At 37.0% G+C, this 25747-nt stretch overlaps 1 protein-coding gene across 6 annotated transcripts in view; it reads left to right on the top strand.

The window, feature by feature from the left end:
• ATM (ATM serine/threonine kinase) overlaps window positions 1-25747 on the top strand; it is a 140723-nt gene that overhangs the window by 57456 nt on the left and 57520 nt on the right. For all 6 annotated transcript variants that reach the window (XR_003427832.1, XR_003427833.1, XR_003427834.1 and 3 more), the window contains 7 exons: window positions 12452-12626; window positions 13170-13334; window positions 14155-14287; window positions 15640-15735; window positions 17904-18075; window positions 20844-20985; window positions 22406-22582. Coding sequence is in view for 3 of the 6 variants with exons in the window: in XM_027082394.1 (XP_026938195.1) it covers window positions 12452-12626; window positions 13170-13334; window positions 14155-14287; window positions 15640-15735; window positions 17904-18075; window positions 20844-20985; window positions 22406-22582 (1060 nt within the window). In the remaining 3 variants the exon portion in view is untranslated. The remainder of the gene's footprint in view (window positions 1-12451; window positions 12627-13169; window positions 13335-14154; window positions 14288-15639; window positions 15736-17903; window positions 18076-20843; window positions 20986-22405; window positions 22583-25747) is intronic.

Raw genomic sequence — 25747 nt, 5'->3', positions numbered from 1 at the left:
TATCTACCTATTATATTTTACAAAGTGCATCACTACTTCTCCAACTCTAGAAATCTTTAAGTATTAAGGGTCTTCAACATTTTAAATATTCTAATTTTAGATGGCCATAAATGCATATATTACCATAGCAGTTCTGGTCACCACTTACAGTGTGTGTGGTAGGGGGCAAAGAGGGGTTCCCTGTACACATCCAGGGAATTATCCAGACATCAGCGGATACCTAGCTGTAGATAGTGTTAGATCCCACAGGTTAAGAGCTCAAGTTCTGCAAGATTGTCCTTTCCAACCTCATTAGACACCATTTGAAAGCCCAGGTTATCAGTGGCTACAGATTTCAGTGACCCCTTTCTTAGGTTTGATTAATTTGCTAGAGTGGCTCACAGAACTCAAGAAACCTGTTTACTCACTAGATTGCCGGTTTATTACAAAAAGAAATAACTTAGGAATAGCCAGATGGAAGAGATGCATAGGGCAAGGTATGGGGAAGGGGCATGGAGCTCCCATGCCCTCTCCAGGCATTTCACTATCTCCATACCGGCAAGTGTTCACCAACCCAGAAGCTCCCTAAACCCCATCATTTTGGGTGTTAATGGAAGCCTCATTAAATAGGCATGACTGATGAAATCATCACAGTCATTGGTGATTGAATCAGCTTCCATCTCCCTATGCCCTTCTTGGAGGTCAGAGAGGTGGGACCGAAAGTTCCAACCCTCTAATCACAGGGTTGGTTCTCCTGGCAACCAGCCCCCATTCTTAGGTGCTTCCCCAAATTTACTCATTAACATAAAAAAAGACTCCTTTATTGTTCTTGTCACAGGAAATTCCAAGAGTTTTAGGAACTCTGTGCCAGAAATGGGGACCAAATATATATTTCTTATTATAAATCACAACATCACAGTTACTATAGATTTTGGGATGTATGTTCTTTTTAGCATCTCTATTCCTTTCCATTGACTTTAATGATGTTTCTATTATTTGTTTTCTTATTAGTAGATAACATAGCCATCAAATAAATTTAAGTCCTTCAAAGCACATGAAGGTACCTATTTCCATTTTGTTTTCTCATAATTTTCTTTTTTGGCTTTTAAAAAATATTTTATAATTTTTATTTTAATTTAAGTCACATGTTTGTATAGTCATTCAGTCTTTTTCCAGCACTAATTTTTTTTTTAGGTTTTATTATTTTGGTAAAATATATAACATAAAATTTGTCATTTTTAACCATTTTTTTAAGTGTCCAATTCAGTGATATTAATTACGTTCACAGTTTCGTGTTTCCATCGCCACTGTTTCCAAAACTGTTTCATTACCTCAAATAGAACCTCTGTACCCATTAAGCAATAATTCCACATTACCACTTCCCTGTAAGCCCCTGATAACCTCTAATATACTTCCTGTCTCTATGAATTTGCCTGTTACAGATATTTCATATAAGTAGAATCATAACTTATTTTTCCTTTTCTGTCTGGCTTGTTTCACTTAGCGTGTCTTCAGGGTTCATCCAGCATCATACTTTTTTATCACTAAGTAATATTCCATTGGATATATGTACCACATTTTGTTTATCCATTCATCTGTTGATGAACACTTGGGTTGTTTCATGGGTATGAAGTGGCATCTCACTGGGGTTTTGATTTTACATTTTCCTACTGACTAATGATATTGAACGTCTTTTCATGAGCTTAGTGACCATTTGTATATCTGTTTTGGAGAAATGTCTGTTTAAGTCCTTTGCCCATTTTTTAAAATTGGATTGTCTTTTTGTTGAGCCGTAGGAGTTCTTTATATATTCTTGGTGTTGAACTCTTAATATATGATTTGCAAATATATTCTGGATATTGAATTCATATATGATTTGAAAGTAGTTTCTCCCATCCTATAAAATTTTCACTTTCCTGATAATGTCTTTTGATGCGCAGATCTTTTTAATTTTGATAAAGTCTGATTTATCTTGTTTGGTTTTTTTTTTTGTTTCACGTGGTTTTGGTATTATATGTAAGAATTCATTGTCAAATCTAAGGTCACAAAGATTTATCCTTAGAGTTTATTCTAAGAGTTTTATGCTTTTAGCTCTTATATTTAGGTTGTTTATTCATTTTAATTTTTATATGTGGTGTGAGTTAGGGGTTCAATGTCATTCTTTTGCATGTAGAAATCTAATTGTTCCAGCGTGTTGTTAAAGAGAATGTTCTTTCCCCTTTGAAGGGACTTGGCATCCTTGCCAAAAATCAGTTAGCCATTGGTGTATGGGTTTATTTCTGGATTCTCAGTTCTATTCCATTGGTCTTTACTTGTGCCATACCATGCTGTGTTGATTACTACAGCTTTATAGTAACTTTTGAAATCAGGAAGTGTGAGTCATCTAGTGTTGTTCTTCTTTTTCAAGATTGTTTTGGTTGTTTGCGGTCCCTTGCAATTCCATGTGAGTTTATGCAAAAAAGTCTGTTGGAATTTAGAGGGAGATTGCATTGAATATGTGACTATTTAGATAGTATTAACATCTCAACAATTTGCCTTCCAATCCATGAACACAGGATGTCTTTCCATTTAGTTGAACTTATTTAATCTCTTTCATCCATGCTATATAGTTTTCAGTGCACAGGCCTTTCACATCCTTGGTTAGATTTATTCCCAGGTATTTAATTCTTTTAGATGCTCTTGTAAATGGAGTTTTTTTTGTTTGGTTGGTTGGTTTTTTGCGGTATATGGGCCTCTCACTGTCGTGGCCTCTCCCATTGCAGAGCACAGGCTCTGGACGCGCAGGCTCAGCGGCCATGGCTCACGGGCCCAGCCGCTCCGCAGCATGTGGGATCTTCCCGGACCGGGGCATGAACCCATGTCCCCTGCATCGGCAGGCGGACTCTCAACCACTGTGCCACCAGGGAAGCCCTGTAAATGGAGTTTTTTAATCAATTTCCATTTTAGATTGTCAACTGCTATTGTATAGAAACAAATAATTTTGTACGTTGATTTTGTGACTTGTAACTTTGCTAAATTTGTTTGTTACTTCTAGTAGATTTATTGTGGATTCTTTTGGGAGTTTCTATATATATAGAATCATGTCATCTGGATTTAGTTTTACTTCTTCCCTTCTGATTTGGATGCCCTTTATTTCTTTTTCTTTTTTAATTGCTCTGGCTGGAAGTTCAGTGCAATGTTGTGTATCAGTGGTGAAAGTGGGCATCCTTGTCTTATTCCTGATCTTAGTGGGAAAGCTTTCAGTTTTTCAACATTATGTTGTTAGCTTTGGGTTTTCATAGGTTACCATTATTTTGTTGAGAAAGTTTCTCTCTATTCTGATGTTTTTCTGAGTGTTTTTCTCATGAAAGGATGTTAGATTTTGTCAAATGCCTTTTCTATTTGTTGAGATGGTCATGTGTTGTATTCTTTCATTCTATCAATGTGGTATATTACATGGATTGACTTTCCTATACTGATCCACTCTTACATTCCTGGGATAAATCCCACTTGCTCATGATGTATATCCTTTTTTTTTTTTAATAGGTCTTTATTGGAGTATAATTGCTTCACAATACCGTGTTAGTTTCTTTTTTTATATAAATTACTTTAAACAAATTACTTTGTTACTGCATGTGGGCTTTTCTCTAGTTGTGGCGAGCAGGGGCTACTATTTGTTGCGGTGCGCAGACTTCTCATTGTGGTGGCTTCTATTGTTGCGGAGCCTGTGGCTCTAGGCACGCAGGCTTCAGTAGTTGTGGCTTGCGGGCTCCAGAATGCAGGCCCAGTAGTTCCGGCACATGAACTTAGTTGCTCCATGGCATGTGAGATCTTCCTGGACCAGGGCTCCAACCCATGTCCCTTGCATTAGCAAGCGGATTCTCAACCACTGCGTCACCAGGGAAGCCCCCATGTTAGTTTCTGTTGCACAACAAAGCGAATCAGCCATATGCATACACATGTCCCCCCATATCCCATCCCTCTTGAGCCTCCTTCCCATCCTCTCTATCCCACCCTTCTAGGTCATCGCAAAGCACTGAGCTGATCTCCCTGTAGTATGCTGCTGCTTCCCACCAGCCAACTATTTTACATTTGGTAGTGTATATATGTCAATGCTACTCTCACTTCGCCCCAGCTTCGTCCTCCCACCCCATGTCCTCAAGTCGATTTTCTATGTCTACCTCTTTATTCCTGCTCTGCAACTAGGTCATGAGTACCATTTTTTTGTTGTTTTTTAGATTCCATGTATATGCATTAGCATATAGTATTTGTTTTTCTCTTTCTGACTTACTTCACTCTGTATGACAGACTCTAGGTCCATCCACCTCACTGCAAATAACTCAATTTCGTTTCTTTTTATGGCTGAGTTTGTATACATTGTATATATGTGCCACATCTTCTTTTCCATTCATCTGTCGATGGACATTTAGGTTCCATGTCCTGGCTATTGGTGGCTACTAAATAGTGCTGCAGTGAACATTGTGGTGCATGTCTCATTTTGAATTATGGTTTTCTCAGGGTATATGCCCAGTAGTGGGATTGCTGGGTCATATGGTAGTTCTATTTTTAGTTTTTTAAGGAACCTCCATACTGTTTTCCATAGTGGTTGTATCAATTTACATTCCCACCAACTGTGCAGGAGGGTTCCCTTTTCACCACACCCTTTCCAGCATTTATTGTTTCTAGCTTTTTTGATAATGCCCATTCTGACCAGCGTGAGGTGATACCTCATTGTGGTTTTGATTTGCATTTCTCTAATAATTAGTGATGTTGAGCATCTTTTCATGTGCCTCTTGGCCCTCTGTATGTGTTCCTTGGTGAAATGTCTATTTAGGTCTTCTGTCCATTTTTTAACTGGATTGTTTTTTTTTTTGATATTGAGCTCCATGAGCTGTTTGTATATTTTGGAGTATAATCCTTTGTCTGTTGTTTCATTTCAAGTTTAATTCAGTCCCATTTGTTTATTTTTGTTTTTATTTCTGTTACTCTAGGAGGTGGGTCAAAAAAGATATTGCTGTGGTTTATGTCAAAGAGTGTTTTTCCTATGTTTTCCTCTAAGAGTTTTATAGTGTCTGGTCTTACATTTAAGTCTTTAATCCATTTGGAGTTTATTTTTGTGTATGGTGTTAGGCAGTGTTCTAATTTCATTCTTTTACATGTAGCTGTCCAGTTTTCCCAGCACCACTTATTGAAGAGGCTGTCTTTTCTCCATTGTATGTTCTTGCCTCCTTTGTCATAAATTAGGTGCCCATATGTGCGTGGCTTTATCTCTGGGCATTCTATCATGTACCATTGATCTATATTTCTGTTTTTGTGCCAATACCATACTGTCTTAATTACTGTAGTTTTGTGGTATAGTTTGAAGTCGGGGAGCCTGATTCCTCCAACTCCGTTTTTCTTTCTCAAGATTGCTTTGGCTATTCGGGGTCCTTTCTGTTTCCATACGAATTGTAAGATTTTTTGTTCTAATTCTGTGAAAAATGCTGTTGATAGTTTGATAGGGATTGTGTTGAATCTGTAGATTGCTTTGGGTAGTGTAGTCATTTTCACAATGTTGATTCTTCCAGTCCAAGAACATGGTATATTTCTCCATCTGTTTATGTCGTCTTTGATTTCTTTCATCAGTGTTTTATAGTTTTCTGAGTACAAGTCTTTCGCCTCTTTAGGCAGGTTTATTCCTAGGTATTTTATTCTTTTTGTTGCAGTCGTAAATGGGAGCGTTTCCTTAATTTCTCTTTCTGATTTTTCGTTGTTAGTGTATAGGAATGCCAGAGATTTCTGTGCATTAATTTTGTATCGTGCAACCTTACCAAATTCATTGATTAGTCCTAGTAATTTTCTGGTGGCATCTTTAAGATTTTCTATGTATAGTATCATGTCATCGGCAAATAGTGACAGTTTTACTTCTTCTTTTCCAATTTGTATTCCTTTTATTTCTTTTTCTTCTCTGATTGCTGTGGCTAGGACTTCCAAAACTATGTTGAATAAGAGTGGCGAGAGTGGACGTCCTTGTCTTCTTCCTGATCCTAGTGGAAATGCTTTCAGTTTTTCAACATTGAGTATGATGCTTGCTGTAGGTTTGCCATATTTAGCCTTTATTATGTTGAGGTTGGTTCCCTCTATGCCCATTTTGTGGAGAGTTTTTATCATAAATGGGCGTTGAATTTTGTCAAAAGCTTTTTCTGCATCTATTGAGATAATCGCGTGGCTTTTATTCCTTAATTTGTTAATGTAGTGTATCACATTGATTGATTTGTGTATATAGAAGAATCCTTGTATCCCTGGGATAAATCCCGCTTGATCATAGTGTATGATCCTTTTAATGTGCTGTTGGATTGTGTTTGCTAGTATTTTGTTCAGGATTTTTGCATCTACGTTCATCAATGGTATTGGTCTATAATTTTCTTTTTTTGTGATATCTTTGTCTGGTTTTGGTATCAGGGTGATGGTGGCTTCATAGAATGAGTTTGGGAGTGTTTCTCCCTGTGCAGTTTTTTGGAAGAGTTTGAGAAGTATTGGTGTTAGCTCTTCTCTAAATGTTTGATAGAATTTGCTTCTGAAGCCATATGGTCCTGGACTTTTGTTTGTTGGAAGATTTTACAGTATGGTTTCAATTTCATTACTCATGACAGGTCTGTTTATATTTTCTAATTCTTTCTCGTTCAGTCTTGGCAAATTGTACCTTTCCAAGATTTTGTCCATTTCTTCATGGTTGTCCATTTTATTGGCATACAGTTGTTGGTAGTAGTCTCTTATAATCCTTTGTATTTCTGCAGTGTTAGTTGTGATTTCTCCTTTTCACTTCTAATTTTATTGATTTGTGTCCTCTCCCTTTTTCTCCTGATGAGTCTGGCTAAGGGTTTATCAATTTTGTTTATCTTCTCAAAGAACCAGCTTTTAGTTTTATTGATCTTTGCTGTTGTTTTTTTCGTTTCCATTTCATTTGTTTCTGCTCTGATCTTTATGATTTCTTTCCTTCTACTGACTTTGGGTTTTCTTTGTTCTTCTTTCTCTAGTTGTTTTAAGTGTAGGGTTAGATAGTTTATTTGAGATTTTTCTTGTTTCTTGAGGTGAGATTGAATTGCTATAAACTTCCCTCTTAGAACTGCTCTTGCTGCGTCCCATAGGTTTTGGGTCGTCGTGTTTTCATTGTCGTTTGTTTCTGTGTATTTATTTCTTTGATTTCTTCAGTGATCTCTTGGTTATTTAGTAGTGCACTTTTTAACCTTCATGTATTTTGTTTTTTACATCTTTTTTCCTGTAATTGATTTCCAGTCTCATAGTGTTGTGGTTAGAAAAGATGCCTGTTACGATTTCAGTTTTCTTAAATTTTCCGAGGCTTGACTTGTGACCCAAGATGTGATGTATCCTGGAGGATGTTCCATGTGCACTTGAGAAGAAAGTGTATTCTGCCACTTTTGGATGGAATATTCTGTAAATATAAAGTAGATCTGTCTGGTATATTGTGTCATTTAAAGCTTGTGTTTCCTTATTTATTTTCTGTTTGGATGATCTGTCCATTGGCATAAGTGGGGTGTTAAAGTCCCCTACTATTATTGTGTTACTGTCAATTTTTCCTTTCATGGTTGTTAGCATTTGCCTTATGTATAGAGGTGTTCCTATGTTGAGTGCATAAATGTTTATAATTGTTATATCTTCTTCTTGGATTTGTCCTTTAATCATTATGTAGTGTCCCTCCTTATCTCTTGTAACAGTCTTTATTTTAAAGTCTTATTTTATGTGATCCGAGTATTGCTACTCCAGCTTTCTTTTGATTTCCATTTGCATGGAATATCTTTTTCCATCCCTTCACTCTTAGTCTGTATGGTCCCTAGGTCTGAAGTGGGTCTCTTGTAGACAGCGTATATATGGGTCTGGTTTTTATATCCATTCAGCCAGTCTGTGTCTTTTGGTTGGGGCCTTTAATCCATTTACATTCAAGGTTATTATCGATATGTATGTTCCTATTACCATTTTCTTAATTGTTTTGGGTTTGCTTTTGTGGGTCTTTTTCTTCTCTTGTGTTTCCTGCTTAGAGAAGTTTCTTTAGCATTTGTTGTAAAGCTGGTTTGGTGATGCTGAATTCTCTTAGCTTTTGCTTGTCTGAAAAGCTTTTGTCTTCTCCATTGAATCTGAATGAGGTCCTTGCTGGGTAGAGTAATCTTTGTTGTAGGTTTTTCTCTTTCATCACTTTAATTACATCCTGCCACTCCCTTCTGGCCTGCAGAGTTTCTGCTGAAAAATCAGCTGATAATCTTATGGTATGTTATTTTTTGTTTTTCCCTCGCTGCTTTTAATATTTTTTCTTTGAATTTAATTTTTGTTAGTTTGATTAATATATGTGTTGGTGTGTTTCTCCTAAGGGTTATCCTGCATGGGACTCTCTGTGCTTCCTGGACTTGGGTGACTTTACTTTCCCATGTTATGGAGGTTTTCAACTATGATCTCTTCAAATATTTTCTCAGACCCTTTTTTTTCTTTTCTTTTCTGGGACCCTTATAATTCTAATGTTGGTGTGTTTATTGTTATCCCAGAGGTCTTTGAGATTGTCTTCAATTCTTTTCATTCCTTTTTCTTTATTCTGCTCCTTGGCAGTTATTTCCACCATTTTGTCTTCCAGCTCACTTATTCGTTCTTCTGCCTCTGTTATTCTGCTACTGATTCCTTCTAGTATATTTTTCATTTTAGTTATTGTGTTGTTCATCTCTGTTTGTTTGTTCTTTAGTTCTTCTAGATCTTTGTTAAACATTTCTTGTATTTTCTCATTCTGTGCTTCCATTCTGTTTCCGAGATTCTGGATCATCTTTGCTATCATTACTCTGAATTCTTTTTCAGGTAGATTGCCTATTTCCTCTTCATTTATTTGGTCTTGTAGGTTTTTACTTTGTTCCTTCATCTGTGACGTATTTTTTTGCCATCTAATTTTTTTTTTTTTTTATGAGTAGGACTGTGTTCCTGGTTTATTGGTTGTTTGGCCTGAGGCTTGTAACACTTGAGTTTGTAGGCTATTGGGTAGAGCTGGGTCTTGGTGCTGAGATGAGGAGCTCTGTGAGACCTCACTCCAATGAATATTCCCTGGGGTCTGAGGTTCTCTGTTAGTCCAGTGTTTCAGACTTGGAACCCCACCGCAGGAGCTTCCACCCAACCCCGGGCTCGCCAGTCAAGATCCCACAAGCCCCGTGGGGTGACAGGAAGAAAAAAGAAAGAGCAATAACAAAGTAAAAAATAAAATTATACTAGGAAACTAACAGATATGTTAGAAAGAATGTAAAAATAAAAATATAGATGAATCAACCACCAGAAGGTACATCAGTACCACCATAGTAAAAAAGAGGAGGAGGGAAAAGGAGAAAAAAAAAAAAGGTGGGGCTTCCCTGGTGGTGCAGTGGTTGAGAGTCCGCCTGCCAATGCAGGGGACACAGGTTCATGCCCTGGTCCGGGAAGATCCCACATGCCGCTGAGCGGCTCTGCCCGTGAGCCATGGCCGCTGAGCCTGCGCGTCTGGAGCCTGTTGCTCCGCAACGGGAGAGGCCACAACAGTGAGAGGCCCGCGTATGGCAGGAAAAAAAAAAAAAAGGCGGAGGGCGGGAGGGGGAAGGCATTGGCTGTGGAGAGTGGGCCCTAAGCAAGGGGGAGGTTTGGGTGGTGGGCAGGGCCAATGCTCAGGACCCACAGCACTGGAAAAAGCCCTGGGGGCTGTGGGGGGTGGGGCTTAGGCTCAAGGAACTGAAGGGCCCCAGGTGTGCCCCCCACCCCTTGTCTCAGACGGCAGGGGATTATCTGGGAGCCCAGCAGGCTTCCTGGGCTTGAGTGGGCGGGTCAAACACCCTCCTCTCCTCTCCTGCTCCTCTGGTCTGGGGTCTGGGAGGGCCCCTACCGCCTCTGTCTCCTGATCTCCCCGGCGTCCCTCCTATGCCCGGAGGACCAATGCAGCCGGGCAGGGGTGTGAAGGGGGGCCTTGTAGGGCAGGGGACTGGCCTGGAAGCTTAGGAGCCTCCCAGTGCCCGAGTGAGGCCATTGCCCACCACTCCTCTCCCTCTCCTCCCCAAGGGCCCCTCCCACCTGCCACTCCTGATCTCCCTGGCCTCCCTCCTATGCCCCCAGGACGCACGTGGCCTGGTTGGGCTTTGGAGGGGGGAAACCAGCTTGGGAGCTCAGCAGGCTCCCCGGCCCGAGTGGGCCAGGCAGTTGCCCTATGCTCCTCGCTTGCTCTTCCCAGAGAGTCCCTCCCACCTGCCTCTCCTGATCTCCCCAGCCTCAGGGGCACCGATCTTGTCTGGCCTCTGCTTCTCCTCCCCACCTCGGTCCCCCTATGTTCTGCCGGTTCACTCTGGGGTTCCTCTTGTCTCCTTGGGGTTCAGAGTCCCCCAGCAGCAGCCAGCAGGCACCCTAGTTGTTGGGAGACACTAACTCCGCGTCTCCCACACCGCCATCTTGACTCCTGCCCTGATGTGTATCCTTTTAATGCACTGTTAGATTCAGTTTGCTGGTATTTTGTTGAGGAGTTTTGCATATATATATATATATATATATATATATATGTATATGTATATATATATATTCATCAGAGTATTAGAGACTATAATTTTCCTGTGGTGTCTTTATCATACTTTTGTATCAGAGAAATGCTGGCCTCATAAAATGAGTTAGGAAGTATTCCCTCCTGTTCCCTTTTCTGGAAGAGTTTGAGGTGTTAATTCTTAAGTGTTTGTAGTGTTCTTCAAGTCTTTCTTCTTTTTTAATGTAGCTGTTTACTGTAACATAGTTTCCTCTCAGCACTGCCCTTGCTGAATCCCATTAGTTTTGGTATGCTGTATCTTCATTTTCATTTGTCTTTAAGCTCTTTTAGCATGTTTAAGACAGTTGTTTGACAATGTCTTTGTCTAATAATTCCAGTCTGACCTTCCTTGGGAACTGTTTTAGTCAATGTATTTTATTCCTTTGAAGGGTCCATACTTTCCTATTTCTTTGAATGCCTTGTGATTTTTTTGTTGAAACTGGACATTTTACTATTATGATATATTACCTGTGGAAATCAGATTTTCCCCTTCCCCAAGGTTTGACTTTTTTTTTTTTTGAATTGTTGAAGGCTGTAGTGGTACATTTGTTTCATGAATTTACTCAACTGTTTTTCTAGAGAGCGTATTCCTTGCCATTGTAGTCACTGAAGACTGTTGCTTAACTTGCGTTCAGGTAGCGTTTTGACAGAGATTTCCTTGAATACCAAGAGCCAAAGAGAGAGAAAGAGAGAGAGAAAGCTTTCCTAGTCTTTGCAGATTGGCTCTGTGTTAAGACTCTCCTTCAGCATTTAGCTCGGCTTGCACTGAGCCTAAGGTTAAGCCCAAAGTGAAAGATTATGGTCTTCTTAGGTAGTTTTTGAGCAAGCACCTTACCCTGGGCAGGTGTGTGACTTTATAAATTCTCTGAAAATGTGAGTAAATTTTTTTTTTAATTTATTTTTGGCTGTGTTGGGTCTTCGTTGCTGCATGTGGGCTTTCTCTAGTTGCGGCGAGCAGGGGCTACTCTTCGTTGCGGTGCATGGGCTTCTCATTGGGGTGCCTTCTCTTGTGGAGCACAGGCTCTAGGTACTTGGGCTTCGGTAGTTGTGGCACGTGGGCTCAGTAATTGTGGCTTGTGGGCTCTAGAGTGCAGGCTCAGTAGTTGTGGCACACAGGCTTAGTTGCTCCGTGGCATGTGGGATCTTCCCAGACCAGGGCTCGAACCCATGTCCTCTGCATTGGCAGGTGGATTCTTAACCACTGCTCCACCAGGGAAGCTCAATGTGAGTGATTGTGAGTGTTCTAACTTTACAAGGAAACTCTCTCTCTAGCTTTTCATCCTAGGCATTAGGCAATCTGTTATCCCAGGCAGCTGTGGGTTGTTGGTTAGCCTTAACAAGCAGTGTTTTCAAGCAGTGCCCTCAGCTTTTCCAGCCTGTAGGAGACCCAAGTTAGGAAAAACAAGAGCCAAGCACCTTACATTAGTCCTTCAGGTAGCTCCCAGACAGGTTAAGAATAGATATACACTATCATTTGTGAATAAAATATGCTCTGCTCCCTTCAGAACTAAGGACCAGGATCCCACATTGGAAATGGGGACTGCAATTTTCATGACTATTGCCAGGCTGGGGGCGTCATGGGGCAAGGGCAAGTAAAATCACCACAAAGCTTTCCTAGTTTTTAAGTTTCCTTTTTCTTGATATCAACGATTGCTTGATTGCTGTAAACTTTTGACTGTTTTACAGAATTCTAACAAAGCTCTTACAGTTTGCTTGTTTTTCAGTGTTTCTGTCAGGGGAGCTTGGAGCTTCCTACTGTGTCATTTTGCTGATGTCACTTCTCTTTTTGGGTTTTAAACTACTAAGGACTTAGATGTGAAAGTGACTTTTATGTCAAGCCACATCAGAATTAGAGCTGTTGAATAAAAGTGACTTTTGAATGAGTTTATGTCAAAGTAGTGTCCTAGAACTTACTGTTTTTTTCCCCTGTGTTAGGCCTTCTCATTTCATGGATGTGTCATTACGTAGCTTCTCCCTTTGTTGTGACCTGTTAAGCCGGGTTTGCCACACAGCAGTAACTTACTGTAAGGATGCTTTAGAAAGTCATCTCCATGTTATTGTTGGTACACTTATACCCCTTGTGGATGATCAGATGGAGGTTCAGGAACAGGTAATTTCCCAAATCATATTCAAAATGATATTTGAAATACACTGATAAAGTATTGTTGGAAGGAGCTGAGTGTTTTATGTTTACTTGGTGTAATCAGTAATTTTAGTGGAAATATTCTTTGAAAAATGGTGGGGAAAACATTCTCAGTGAATTAATCCTTGTAATCATTTAATTACAGAGCACCTAGTAATTTTGATCTAATAAATAACCTGATTTCTATCTCTTACTTATGCTGAAGTGTAGAGGTAGTCAAAACTAAGGATGTAGTTCACTCCACTATGATGGTGTGTGAGGTATTACTTATATAAAATGTTTCAGTAGTATTGACAACTGTATACCTCAGTGTCCATCCTGTAATAAAGGCCTTACATATTTGTTGAATTATTTGAAAGCACAGAAACGGTAGTAGCTGGGTGCCTTAGAAGTGATTTTATCTGAACAAGTAGAGTTTTTATCATTTATTACAATGGCTTTGCTTGTTTTACTTTAAAATATAATTAATCCATTTCTCCTCATGATTTTTTCTTTTTTAATTATGTTTAGGTATTGGACTTGTTGAAATACTTAGTGATTGATAACAAGGATAATGAAAATCTCTATATCACGATTAAACTTTTAGATCCTTTTCCTGACCATGTTGTCTTTAGAGATTTGCGTATTACTCAGCAGAAAATCAAATACAGTAGAGGACCCTTTTCACTTTTGGAGGTAATAATTATTCCATAATATTGCTATTTTGTATTAGAGAGGTTGTACCTCTAATGCTCTGAAAGTAAACCAGTCTTTTTTAAAAATTGTGATTAAAGAAAACATAACATGAAATCTGTCCTCTTAGCAGATAAAAAACTGAATCTTAATATATACTCTTGCATTGCAGTAAAAGTGTAAATTCAAAATTTCTTGAAAAAGATCTGAATTTAAGTATTGAAGAAATATGATATAAAATATGCTTGATTTTCATACACATAAGATTCATTAATATCTCAAAATTACCATCTGACCCTCTGTCGGACAATATAATGTTTGAATTAGAAAAGATATGTAACTTTCTGAAGAGTTTTTCAAGTTTTAATCTTGTTTTAACCTTTATAAACTTCAAAACTATGTTCAGATAGATTTTTCTTTATAAATCTTATTATAATTTTAAAATTATACTCTACATTTGACTATAATCAGTATGAAAATGTGGTTAAATATATTAAGATAAAACTAGAGTTGCAATACTAAATAAATAGAAATTTAAGCTTTTCCCTCTGAGTATGCTATAACAATCTTAAACTCTAAATACTGTATCATGAGAGAGTCTATTGCAATTTAAATGTTTAAAACATTGTAGGGAAAAAAAAAGAAACATTGTAGGATTTGAAGTGAAATAAGTAATTTATTTCTACCTTGTTTGGTAGTAACAGTATTATGAATCAGTATCTGTAGAAGGCACTAATTTAAAAAAATTTTTGAGTTTTATTTTACAGACTCAACCAATACATGTCAAAAGCAAGTTACATTTTTAGCTGATTTTCTCTTTTAGGAAATTAACCATTTTCTCTCAGTAAATGTTTATGATGCACTTCCATTGACAAGGCTTGAAGGATTGAAGGATCTTCGAAGACAACTAGAGCAACATAAAGATCAGATGATGGATCTTATGAGAGCATCTCAGGGTACTAATTTTAATGACTTGGGTTATTTGTACCCATTTCTTTTTGAAAGAATCTTTTATAAATTCTTGCTCTTGGTTTAGTTGCCACAGATTTAGTTCATTTCAGACCCCCATCAGTTCTCATTTAGTTATGAAAGACTTCCTAAGTGGTCTCCTCACCTTGAACTACTCACATTTTATCCGTTCTCTGCACCTCTGCCAGAATGATTTCTCTAAGTCCAAATCATGTTATTTCACTGCTTAAAAAATGTTAACAATTTGCTACTGCCTAAAAGAAAAATTTGAATTCCTTAGAGCAGGCATGCAAGGTAATTTGTCTCTGCCTACTACCCCAATTTATTTAAATAAAAGAAATGTTATTTTTCATTTTATTTTAAACATCTTAGCCATGTATGTGTTTTGTGTGTATGTATATATGTATATATGTGTGTGTTTTGTATATATACACATATTTATATGTGTTTCTAGGTTTTTGGTTTTTTTACTTAAAAATCCATTTTATTTTGATTTGATTTGAGTTTAGATTATTATAGTACTGCACTTGGTGGAAACTTTCTGCTTATGTTTTGATTTTCGTCTTCCTGAGCTCATTGACTTCATGTTTCTATTGTGATATTTTTATCCTCAGTACTTTTAAAAATTAATTTTGTTTCGACCATCCAAAATCTGAGTTTCTAGTATATTTGTTCTTGAGATAGGTGTGTGTGTATATATATATATATATATATATATATATACATGAACCCCTCTTTCTATCTCCTGTTCTTGTGTGTTTGGGTATTTTATTGATCCAGACCAATATAGCCAATAGATGTTTATAGCTATTTAAATTTAAATGAATTAAAATTCAATAAAATATAAAGTTAAATTTCTTTGTTGTATTAGCACATGTCAAATTCTCTGTAGTAACATGTGGCTCGTGGCTGTCTTTGGACAGCACAGATTATAGACCATTTTCATCATTGCAGAAAGTTCTGTTGGACAGTGCTGGTCTATTCTATATGCAAGAGGCTAAAAAACCAGGCATACTCCCAAGGTTCCTTCTAGTTTAATGTTGAATGATTATGTGTTTCTAACTGTGATTTGGCTAAGGTATTGATTTCTCTGCACAACGTAAGATATTTTTCTCTCTCTGTCTGCCAAATATTGCTGATCATTTTTACATGATTCTCTTTGAGAAGAAAGTTCAGATACATTCATTCACCTCATATTTTTGAAATGCTCACAATTGAAAATCTTTTTTAAAAACTTTGTAAAAGTTTTCTAGTCACACAATTTAATACGTGAGCATAGTATAAAGAAAAGTGTTGTCTTCACTGTGGCTTAAACTAATATTTTCAAAACTGCTTCTAGATAACCCTCCAGATGGCGTAATGGTGAAGCTAGTTGTCAGCTTGTTGCAGTTATCCAAGATGGCAGTAAACCACACTGGTGAAAGAGAAGTTTTAGGTAAACTGTTTGGCTGAGTGAATATGAGTTTTTTTGTTTGGATGGTCATCTTCATAGCATTTTAAAAATCAGTAAAAGTTTGTTACTTGGAATATTGGGGAAATGTGAGAGGCTTTTTATATTTCTGTTTAGTTCAAGTCTCCCTAAGCAGCCCTCCTTTCATATTTTCCTCCCTTAGACATTCATATAAAGTAAAAAGTTAGTGATTAACACATGTGCATAACTACTAATTTGAAAATGCCTTGTGAATATTTAGGAAAGTCAGAAAAACCTATTTGTAGCATTAAGTTGCAAATAAATTGACTTCTGATACATTTTATAGATATAACTGACTGGTACTTAATATCTTTTTTATATAACAGAAAGAATGAGGACTTGGAGGGCTATATTAAGCTCAGATATTAAAACCATATTCAAGTCCTTTTCTGCCACCATTTGGGGGTAACCTAATGTAAGATAAATAGCCAGCATCATACCTGGTATAGGTGTTTTATATTTGGTGATCACAGGATGGAAAACATCACATGATTAAAGTCAGCTTGAAGTTGTCATGAAATAATTGCTTCAAATAAGAAAAGTGGGGGGCTTCCCTGGTGGCGTAGTGGTTGGGAGTCCACCTGCTGATGCAGGGGACATGGGTTCGTGCCCCGGTCCGGGAAGATCCCACATGCCGCGGAACGGCTGGGCCCATGAGCCATGGCCGCTAAGCCTGCACGTCCGGAGCCTGTGCTCCGCAACGGGAGAGGCCACAGCAGGGAGAGGCCCGCGTACCGCAAAAAAAAAAAAAAAAAAAAAAGAAAAGTGGGAGAAGTAAGAGATGCTTCACAGATTCTACTGTCTTTCAACAGAGTCTTCCTTAACTTCTCAGTGGAGGTCTAGTGTCTAGGGTACTTCTTTTCTTGTAAATTTTTTATAGAAATATATCTTACATATAGAAAAGTCACAAGTATATAACTTGAAGAATTTTTTGCAAAGAGAACACACCTGTGCATCTAGCACCCAGACCAAGAAACAGAACCTTATCAGTACTCTAGAACTTTCCTTTGACCAAGGAATTTACCCTTTGTCCATAGTAGCACTGCTTCTGGGGACAAATGTCACTTGCTACAGGAGGCCTAAGTGGCTTTCCTACATAGCATAAAATCTTAGTGATTAGTACCCACAGCTAATGTCATATTTAATGGTGAAAGACTGAATATCTTCCTCAGATCAGTAATGAACCAAAGTTGCCCACTGCTATTCACCATTGTACTGGAAGTTATAGCCAGAGCAATTGAACAAAAACTGGAAAGCAAAGAAGTAAAAACTATCTCTATTCACAGATGACATTCCTGTATATATATATATATAGAAAGTCCCAGAAAATCTATAGGAAAGTTACTATAAGAGAGGTAATAAATGAATTCAGCCAAGTTGCAGGATACAAGATCAACACACAAAATTCATTTGTGTTTCTGTACACCAGCAATGAACAATCTAAGAAGGAAATTCCATTCCATTTACAATTCCATTTATAATAGCATCTAAGAGAATTAAATACCTGGGATAATTTTAGTTAAGGAGGTGAAAGACTTGTGCACATTCTGTTTTTTAGAAGTAAGACACTAAGTACAGCCCACACTCAAGGGAAGAATTAGGCTCCACCTTTTGAAAGGAGGACTATCAAATAATTTTTTAACATGTTTTATTAAATTCCATCATGACTGGGAAAGAACATGAGGGGGCCCTCTGGCATCTTGAAAACATCTATCTTCATCTGGGTAGTGATAATACAGGTGGGAAAGAAATTGTGTTTTCCTGCATGTATGTGTATGTGTGTGTGTGTGAATTTTCACTGATCTGAGTATTTAAGATTTGTGGTCTTTATGTAATACCCCCCAGAAAATTGATACTCGCATACAGCTGCTATATTTAGACTTTCCTTAAAAACTACATTCTACTAGTTAATCTATCTCTTGGATATGATTTTATAGGGGAAAATATTGCCGACATGGATGATATGTAAAGGAAATGATACAGTATTTTGTAGCTTCTTTAATCTATTCAACATCTTTGAGAAAACACTTAAATCTTAACGGATGACAAAACATATTTTTGAAATTAGAAAATTCTGTTTTATGTATGATCTCTTAGCTATAACTTTACTGAAATGGAATTTCTATATATAGAGGCTGTTGGAAGCTGCTTGGGAGAAGTGGGTCCTATAGATTTCTCTACAATAGCTATACAATATAGTAAAGATACATCTTATACCAAGGCCCTTGAGTTATTTGAAGATAAAGAACTTCGGTGGACCTTCATAATGCTGACCTACCTGAATAATACACTGGTAGAAGATTGGTGAGTATTTAATGATACCTTGTACCTGATAGCACTTAATCTGACATTCAAGATTGATACCTCATATGAATTAGCATTTCCAATAACTAAAGCATTCTCCTTTTAGTTGCCATACTTTCAGTCTTAAATATTTAATGAATATCATTGTATTTTTATTAATTCACATAATTACTAAAACCCTACTGCTATATGCCAGGTAACTTGGTATAGTGATAGATATACCAGACAAGATCCATGTTAAATTTTAGTGAGAGTAGACTAGACAAACAATATGAAAACTACCAAGTGGTTCCACAGAAAACATTAAGATAGGGGAATGTAAATGGGGTTATTTTGTGCACTTGTCAGAATCAAAGGTGCCACTCTCCTCCTGGCTAGACATTTTGATCCTTTTAAATTAAGTCATAGAGCAGAAATTTTTTAATTCCAAAAGTCTTAAGCTAATCAGACAGGGCTTTCTTTTGCCCATTAATACATAAAATGCAAAACAAAATTGCAACAGATAGTATAATTTCAGCTTGCTGATTATGAGATTACTTTTTCTCCGTCTTCCACTCCCCATTTATCTATTTATTTGCAGTTATCTATTTATTATTTACAGATCCTTGAACAATGTGGGGGTTGGGATGCTTGACCCTTTGCTCAGTGGAAAATTCATGTATAATTATAGTTGGCCCTCCCTATCTGTGGTTCTTCATCCGAGGAGTCAACCAACTGCAGATTGTGTAGTACTGTAGTATTTACTGTTGAAAAAAATCCATGTATAAGTGGACCTGTACAGTTCAAATCCTCGTTGTTCAAGGGCCAGATGTATTTATTTTGATATATTTGAGCACCTTGTCACCACCATTTTTGGAGATTGGGTTCAAAGGATTTTTGCCCACAATTGGGCATCGTTTTAAGTAAATAGGTATTTTGCATCCGTTTCCCTATAACACCCCCCACTTCTCTTGGGGAATAAATGATTGGCAATAATGTCTACCTGCTCTGTTTTAATTGTTGATTTAATTTACACGTATCTTTCACTCTTTTGTTGTTGTTGTTACAGTAAAAAGGCTGGTATGATTTCCTTCCCAACTTTTTATTATAAAAATTTTCAAGCCTACAGCAAAATTGAAAGAATTTTACAGTAAATACCCATATACTCACCACCTAGAGTCTTCCTAGATTCTATTATTATCCTTGCTTTATCACATTTAGCCATCTTCCTATCCATTTATTAATCTATCTCATTTTTAAAAATGTATTTCAAATTATATCTAGCACAGCTTTTGAAGAGATTTTCCACAGAAAATTTGCAAGCAGTGTTTCATTTGTTACACAGTAATTTGCAATTGGTTTTTCTGAAGAAGGTGCACAGAAATATTAGTGTGACTTAAACTTGAGAACCACAGGGATAGGTACAATTTGTTTTTCATGTCTTTTTTGTAAGAGGAAGAAAATCATTACATGTTTGAGGGGCCTCAGGTATACAAAGGGAATGTTGACCAAGGAATTCCCAGAATCATGGAAGACTTCTCTGAGGAAGTGTCATCTAGCTGATCTGAGTGACCAGGAATCAGCTAGAAGTTGATTAGGGATAAAATATTGCATACAGGGAATAGCTAGAATGGAAATAAGCTTCATGTGTTTGAGGATCAGAAAAAGCCTGGTATGGAAGAAGATGGTATGAAATGAAATTAGAAAGGTAGGACTAATTCTGATTAAAAAATTTGGATTTTATTTGAAATATATAGTGAAGCCATGGAGTTTTAAGCAGAATAGTGCCATGATGCAACTTACATTTTGACTCTGACATATATGGCAAATGGCTTGTGATAGGGCAAAAGTGGAAACAGAAAGCTGATTATGAAACTATTGCAGTAGTCCAGAGGAGAAATCATGGTGACTTGGATAAGGGTGGCGGTAATGGAGATGAGATGGGACACGGATAGAACTAGGGTATGTTTTTAACATAGAGGCAGCAGGACGTGCTGATGAATTGGATGTGGAGGAGGGAAGGAAAGAAAGAGGAATGAGAGATGAATCCAAGTTTAGGGTTTATGCTTCTATGTCTTAAATTGAGACATAGAATTAAGCCTTTACTTGACAGCTCATCATCATTTATAGTATCAGGCTTTATAACATTTTTTGTCAGTTGTCATATTTTCAGTACTCTTGCATTGCAGCCCTCCTTTACTTAATTTTTTGCAAAAGAGAAGGACGTTCAATTTTTTATTAGAGGTTTTAGATGCCTTACCTAATGATTTCAACTAGCTTCTGGTCAGAATAAGTACATACTTACTGTTTGTTTAAAATTGTCCTAGACAATAATTTTATCATTTGTAGGGAAATTCCATTCTGTGTTACCCCAAATTATTTGTACCTCTTAGAGAAAATGGTATCAAAATATTTTTTTCTTGGGTGAATTAGTATTTTGTCATTCTTATTACTCATTCTTATTAGTCAATGTTATTCTGAAGTATTTGTTTTTATGAGTTTTTAATTTATAGTAGTCATAATATAAACTTTATTATATTGAATGAAGGGAATTGCTGTTACAGTGAGTAGTAACTCATGTTTACTCTAGGAATATTAAAAATCCTTTGGTAATTTTTGCTTTGATGTTATAGAATTTTATAGATGTAAAATTTCCTAATAAACGTAAACATTTCCTAATATAAATTTAAAATTTTAGATTTTAATTTTTTTCATTGGGAGTTGCTTAACATTCATCAAGATTAATAGTTGATATACTTTGTGGCATTTGAATTATATGTATTTTTCAGTGTCAAAGTGCGATCAGCAGCTGTTACCTGTTTGAAAAGCATTTTAGCCACAAAAACTGGACATAGTTTCTGGGAGATTTATAAGATGACAAGTGATCCCATGCTGATCTATCTACAGCCTTTTCGAACATCAAGGAAAAAGGTCTCTCAAATAATGAATGTTTATTGAATATCCACTATATCTAGAACAGTTCTATTTGCTGTGGGATATGAATATCATATTGCTTACTTACACTAACATTTAACCTTTCTTGGAAATAATTCTAGCTGTGCTTTTTGAATCGAAGGGATTTGTATTTTTAGTTATGGCAGTGTGGAAAAGCTGAGATAGGTAGCTTAAAGAAATAATGGTTGATTTGGGGGGATAGGAGGAGTTCTTTTTTATTTATTTATTTTTAATAGATCTTTATTGGAGTATAATTGCTTCACAATACTGTGTTAGTTTCTGTTGCACAACAAAGCGAATCAGCCATATGCATACACATGTCCCCATATTCCCTGGTAGGAGGAGTTCTTAATGACAGGCTTCTTTTCTTTAGGAGTGGAAAACCCTTACTTTGATCCCATGAAAGCCGTTTATAGATATTGTGATCAACAAGCAAGTGTTTATTTCCATAGCAAGTTAAAGTATCACAACCCTCTAGTGAAATTTAAGATGGCCTATAGATTTCTCCCTTTTCCATGTTGATATCATAACAAGGTTCCACTAAAGGTACTCTATGAAAGATACTTAAGAACTCTTACTTCTCCTTTATTTTGTTTAATATTTTCTTTTCATAAAGCAACTGAGAAATATGCTGTTAAGTTTTCACCAATTTAACTTCAGGGCTTACACCCATCGTTGAAATGATACTTTTAATGTATCGTAATATAATTTTGGTCTCAGTGAAATTATTGACAATATAAGCTATTAATAAAACTAATAGTATAACCTGTAAAACACTGTAGTTTTTTTTTTTTTTTTTTTTTTTTTTTTTTTTTTGTGGTACGCGGGCCTCTCACTGTTGTGGCCTCTCCCGTTGCGGAGCACAGGCTCTGGACGTGCAGGCTCAGCGGCCAGGGCTCATGGGCCCAGCCGTTCCGCAGCATGTGGGATCTTCCCGGACCGGGGCACGAACCCGTGTCCCCTGCATCGGCAGGCGGACTCTCAACCACTGCACCACCAGGGAAGCCCAACACTGTAGTTTTAACATTAAAATTTCATTTCATTCCAAAATCAACTCTGGTAGATTTGGTAGATTTGGTAGATTTGGACTGGATTCATACATGAGACGGATGAGGCAGAGAATCTGTGATTTATTTAACATACCGCTAGTGAGCTAAGAGTAGAAGTTAAGTTTCCTGGTGTTTAGATCAGTAATTTTTCACCAGATGACTCTGCCTCTCATAAACATAAATGTATTTTAATTTTAAAAGGTAACTGATGCCTCAAGATTTAGTTTTAAGCATATTTAGTTTTATTTGGAAACAGATTTGTTTATTCCTAGATATTTGTTTGGCATAGGAAAGGTAAAATGTATTTCTGGTTACCTTATTTACGTTTTCTCATCACTTTTTTCTAGTTTTTAGAAGTACCTAGACTTGACAAAGAAAATCCTTTAGAAGGCTTGGATGATACAAGCCTGTGGATTCCTCAAAGTGAAAATCATGACATTTGGTTAAAGACACTGACTTGTGCTTTTTTGAATAGTGGAGGCACAAAAAGTGAAGTTCTTCAGTTATTAAAGCCAATGTGTGAGGTAAGAAGATTAATTAGTCTGACTTATTCCCTTTCTAACTTTGTTTTTTTCATTTGTGCTTTCTCATAATAATTTTCTTTGATGGTCTCATTCCATTTCTCTTTTGTGTGAATGTTCATGGCCTGTATATAAAAAGAGTGCTTTGTACCGCACATCATCTTCATGCAGCGTCACCTATACTCAGCTGTTGTGAATCCATCCAACAGGGTGTCTTTATTTAGCCAGAACTTTATGCAGTAGGTTTCAGCTGCGGGGTAGCTACATATTGGATGCTGTGTTAGTTTCTGCTGTAGAGCAAAGTGAATCAGTTATACATATACATATATCCGCTCTTTTTCCCTGTGCTATACAGTAGGTCCTTACTAGTTATCTATTTTATATATAGTAGTGTGTGTATGTTAATCACAGTCTCCCAGTTTATGCCCCCCTCACTGTCTACCCTGGTAACCATAAGTTTGTTTTCTACGTCTGTGACTGTATTTCTGTTTTGTAAATAAGACCATTTGTACCATATTATTAGGTTCCACATATAAGTGATATATGTTATTTGTCTTTCTCTGACTGACTTCACTCAATATGACAATCTCTAGGTCCATCCATGTTGCTACTACAAATGGCATTATTTCGTTCTTTTTTATGGCTGAGAGTAATATTCCATTGTATATATGTACGACATCTTTTTTTATCCATTCCTCTGTTGATGGAAATTTAGGTTGCTTCCATGTCCTGGCTATTGTAAATAATGCTGCAGTGAACATTGGGGTGCATGAATTGTTTCAGATTATGGTTTTCTCTGGATATATGCCCAAGAGTGGGATTGCAGAATCATATGGTAGCTCTATTTTTAGTTTTTTAAGGAATCTCCGTACTGTTCTCCATAGTGGTTGTACCAATTTACATTCCCACCAGTAGTGTAAGAGGGTTCCCTTTTCTCCACACCCTCTCCAGCACTTATTGTTTGTACATTTTTTGATGATGGCCATTCTGACTGTTGTGAAGTGATACCTCATTGTAGTTTTAATTTGCATTTCTCTGATAATTAGTGATGTTAAGCATCTTTTCATATGCTTTTTGGCCATCTGTATGTCTTCTTTGGAGAAATGTCTATTTTGATATTTTGCTCATTTGTTTTGATTGAGTTGTTTGTTTTTTTGATATTGAGCTGTATGGCCTATTTGTATATTTTGGAGCATAATCCCTTGTCTGTTGCTTCATTTGCAAATATTTTCTCCCATTCTGTGGGTTGTCTTTTCATTTGTTTATGGTTTCTTTTGCTGTGCAAAAGCTAAAAGTTTAATTAGGTCCCATTTGTTTATTTTTGTTTTTATTTTCATTGCTCTAAGAAGTGGATCAAAAAAGATCTTGCTGTGATTTATGTCAGAGAGTGTTCTGCCTGTGTTTTCCTCTAAGAGTTTTATAGTATCTGGCCTTAACATTTAGGTCTTTAATCCATTTTGAGCTCATTTTTGTCTATGGTGTTAGAGAGTGTTTTAATTTCATTCTTTTACATGTAGCTGTCCAGTTTTCCCAGCACCACTTATTGAAGAGACTGTCTTCTCCATTGTATATTCTTGCCTCCCTTGTCATAGATTAGGTTACCATAGGTGTGTGGGTTTATCTCTGGACTTTCTATCCTGTTCCAGTGATCTCTATTCCTGTTTTTGTGCCAGTACCATGCTATTTTGATTACTGTAGCTTTGTAGTTTCATCTGAACTCAGGGAGCCTGATTTCTCCAGCTCTGTTTTTCATTCTCAAGATTGCTTTGGCTATTTGTGGCCTTTTGTGTTTCCATACAAATCGTAAAATTCTTTGTTCTAAATCTGTGAAAAATGCCGTTGGTAATTTGATAGAGATTGCACTGAATCTGTAGATTGCTTTTGGTAGTATAGTCATTTTGACAATATTGATTCTTCCAATCCAAGAGAATGGTATATCTCTCCATCTGTTTGTGTCATCTTTGATTTCTTTCATCAGTGTCTTATAGTTTTCTGAGTACAGGTCTTTTGCCTCCTTAGGTAGATTTATTCCTAGGTGTTTTGTTCTTTTTGATGCGATGGTAAATGGGATTGTTTCCTTGATTTTTCTTTCTGATCTTTTGTTGTTAGTGTGTAGGAATGCAAGAGATTTCTGTGTATTAATTTTGTACCCTGCAACTTTAACAAATTCATTGATTAGCTCTAGTAATTTTCTGATAGCATCTTTAGAGTTTTCTGTGTATAGTAGTGTCATGTCATCTGCAAACAGTGACAGTTTTACTTTTTCTTTTCCAATTTGGATTCCTTTTATTTCTTTTTCCTCTCTGATTGCCGTGGCTAGAACTTCCAGTACTGTGTTGAATAAGAGTGGTGAGAGTGGATATCCTTGTCTTGTTCCTGATCTTAAAGGAAATGCTTTCAGTTTTTCACCATTGAGAAAGATGTTTGCTGTGGGTTTGTCATATATGCCCTTTATTATGTTGAGGTAGGTTCCCTCTCCCTCTGGAGAGTTTTTATCCTAAATGGGTATTGCATTTTGTCGAAAGCTTTTTCTGCTTGAATTCTGTGACATGCTTTCTTGAGTGAGAAAAGAGGTGTGGTTGCAGTTAGCATTGCTTTTTTATTTTGGGGGGTACACTACCATTTATTTCATTAGAGAGTAATGGTACCTGCCAAGGTCAAACAAAAAGTTTATACGCTTTTATCAAATGTATCATCTAAAACAACACAATGTGATGATGCTCTAAGACTTTAAAAGCTAACCTAATTTATAATACTGTCAGGCATGATTCAACAGAAGTATGAAAACAAAATATCTGACTAGTTAAACATCTACCAATTAAAAATAACTGATAAAGAAGTGAATATTCTGGTAAAGTACCCTATTGAAAGCAGTTTGTAAAGCAGTCTTTGTTTCTACAGAGAAAATGTTAACAGTGAATAAATCATCACACTCTGCAGTACTACACTGCGTTCGTAGCAGTTCAGAGGACTTATTCCCTCAGCTGCTGCAAGTGCTACCAGCTAGAACACCCTTCAGAATTGCCTTGATAATAGAGAGTTGCTTCACCCCAAATCATACCCTATTCCCAGGGCAACCTGCATTCAATGACTGGTTGACCTTAGAGTATAAAAGCTCTGTACCATTACCACAACTCAAGACGGCTCTGAAGGTCCATCTCAGCTTCT

Source organism: Aethalodelphis obliquidens, unplaced genomic scaffold (assembly GCF_003676395.1).
Source record: "Aethalodelphis obliquidens isolate GAN/ISIS:26980383/991018 unplaced genomic scaffold, ASM367639v1 scaffold46, whole genome shotgun sequence".
In the NCBI taxonomy this organism is placed as follows: domain Eukaryota; kingdom Metazoa; phylum Chordata; class Mammalia; order Artiodactyla; family Delphinidae; genus Aethalodelphis; species Aethalodelphis obliquidens.
Note: the sequence above shows the minus strand (reverse complement) of the source record. Positions and strands in the feature narration are given on the sequence as shown.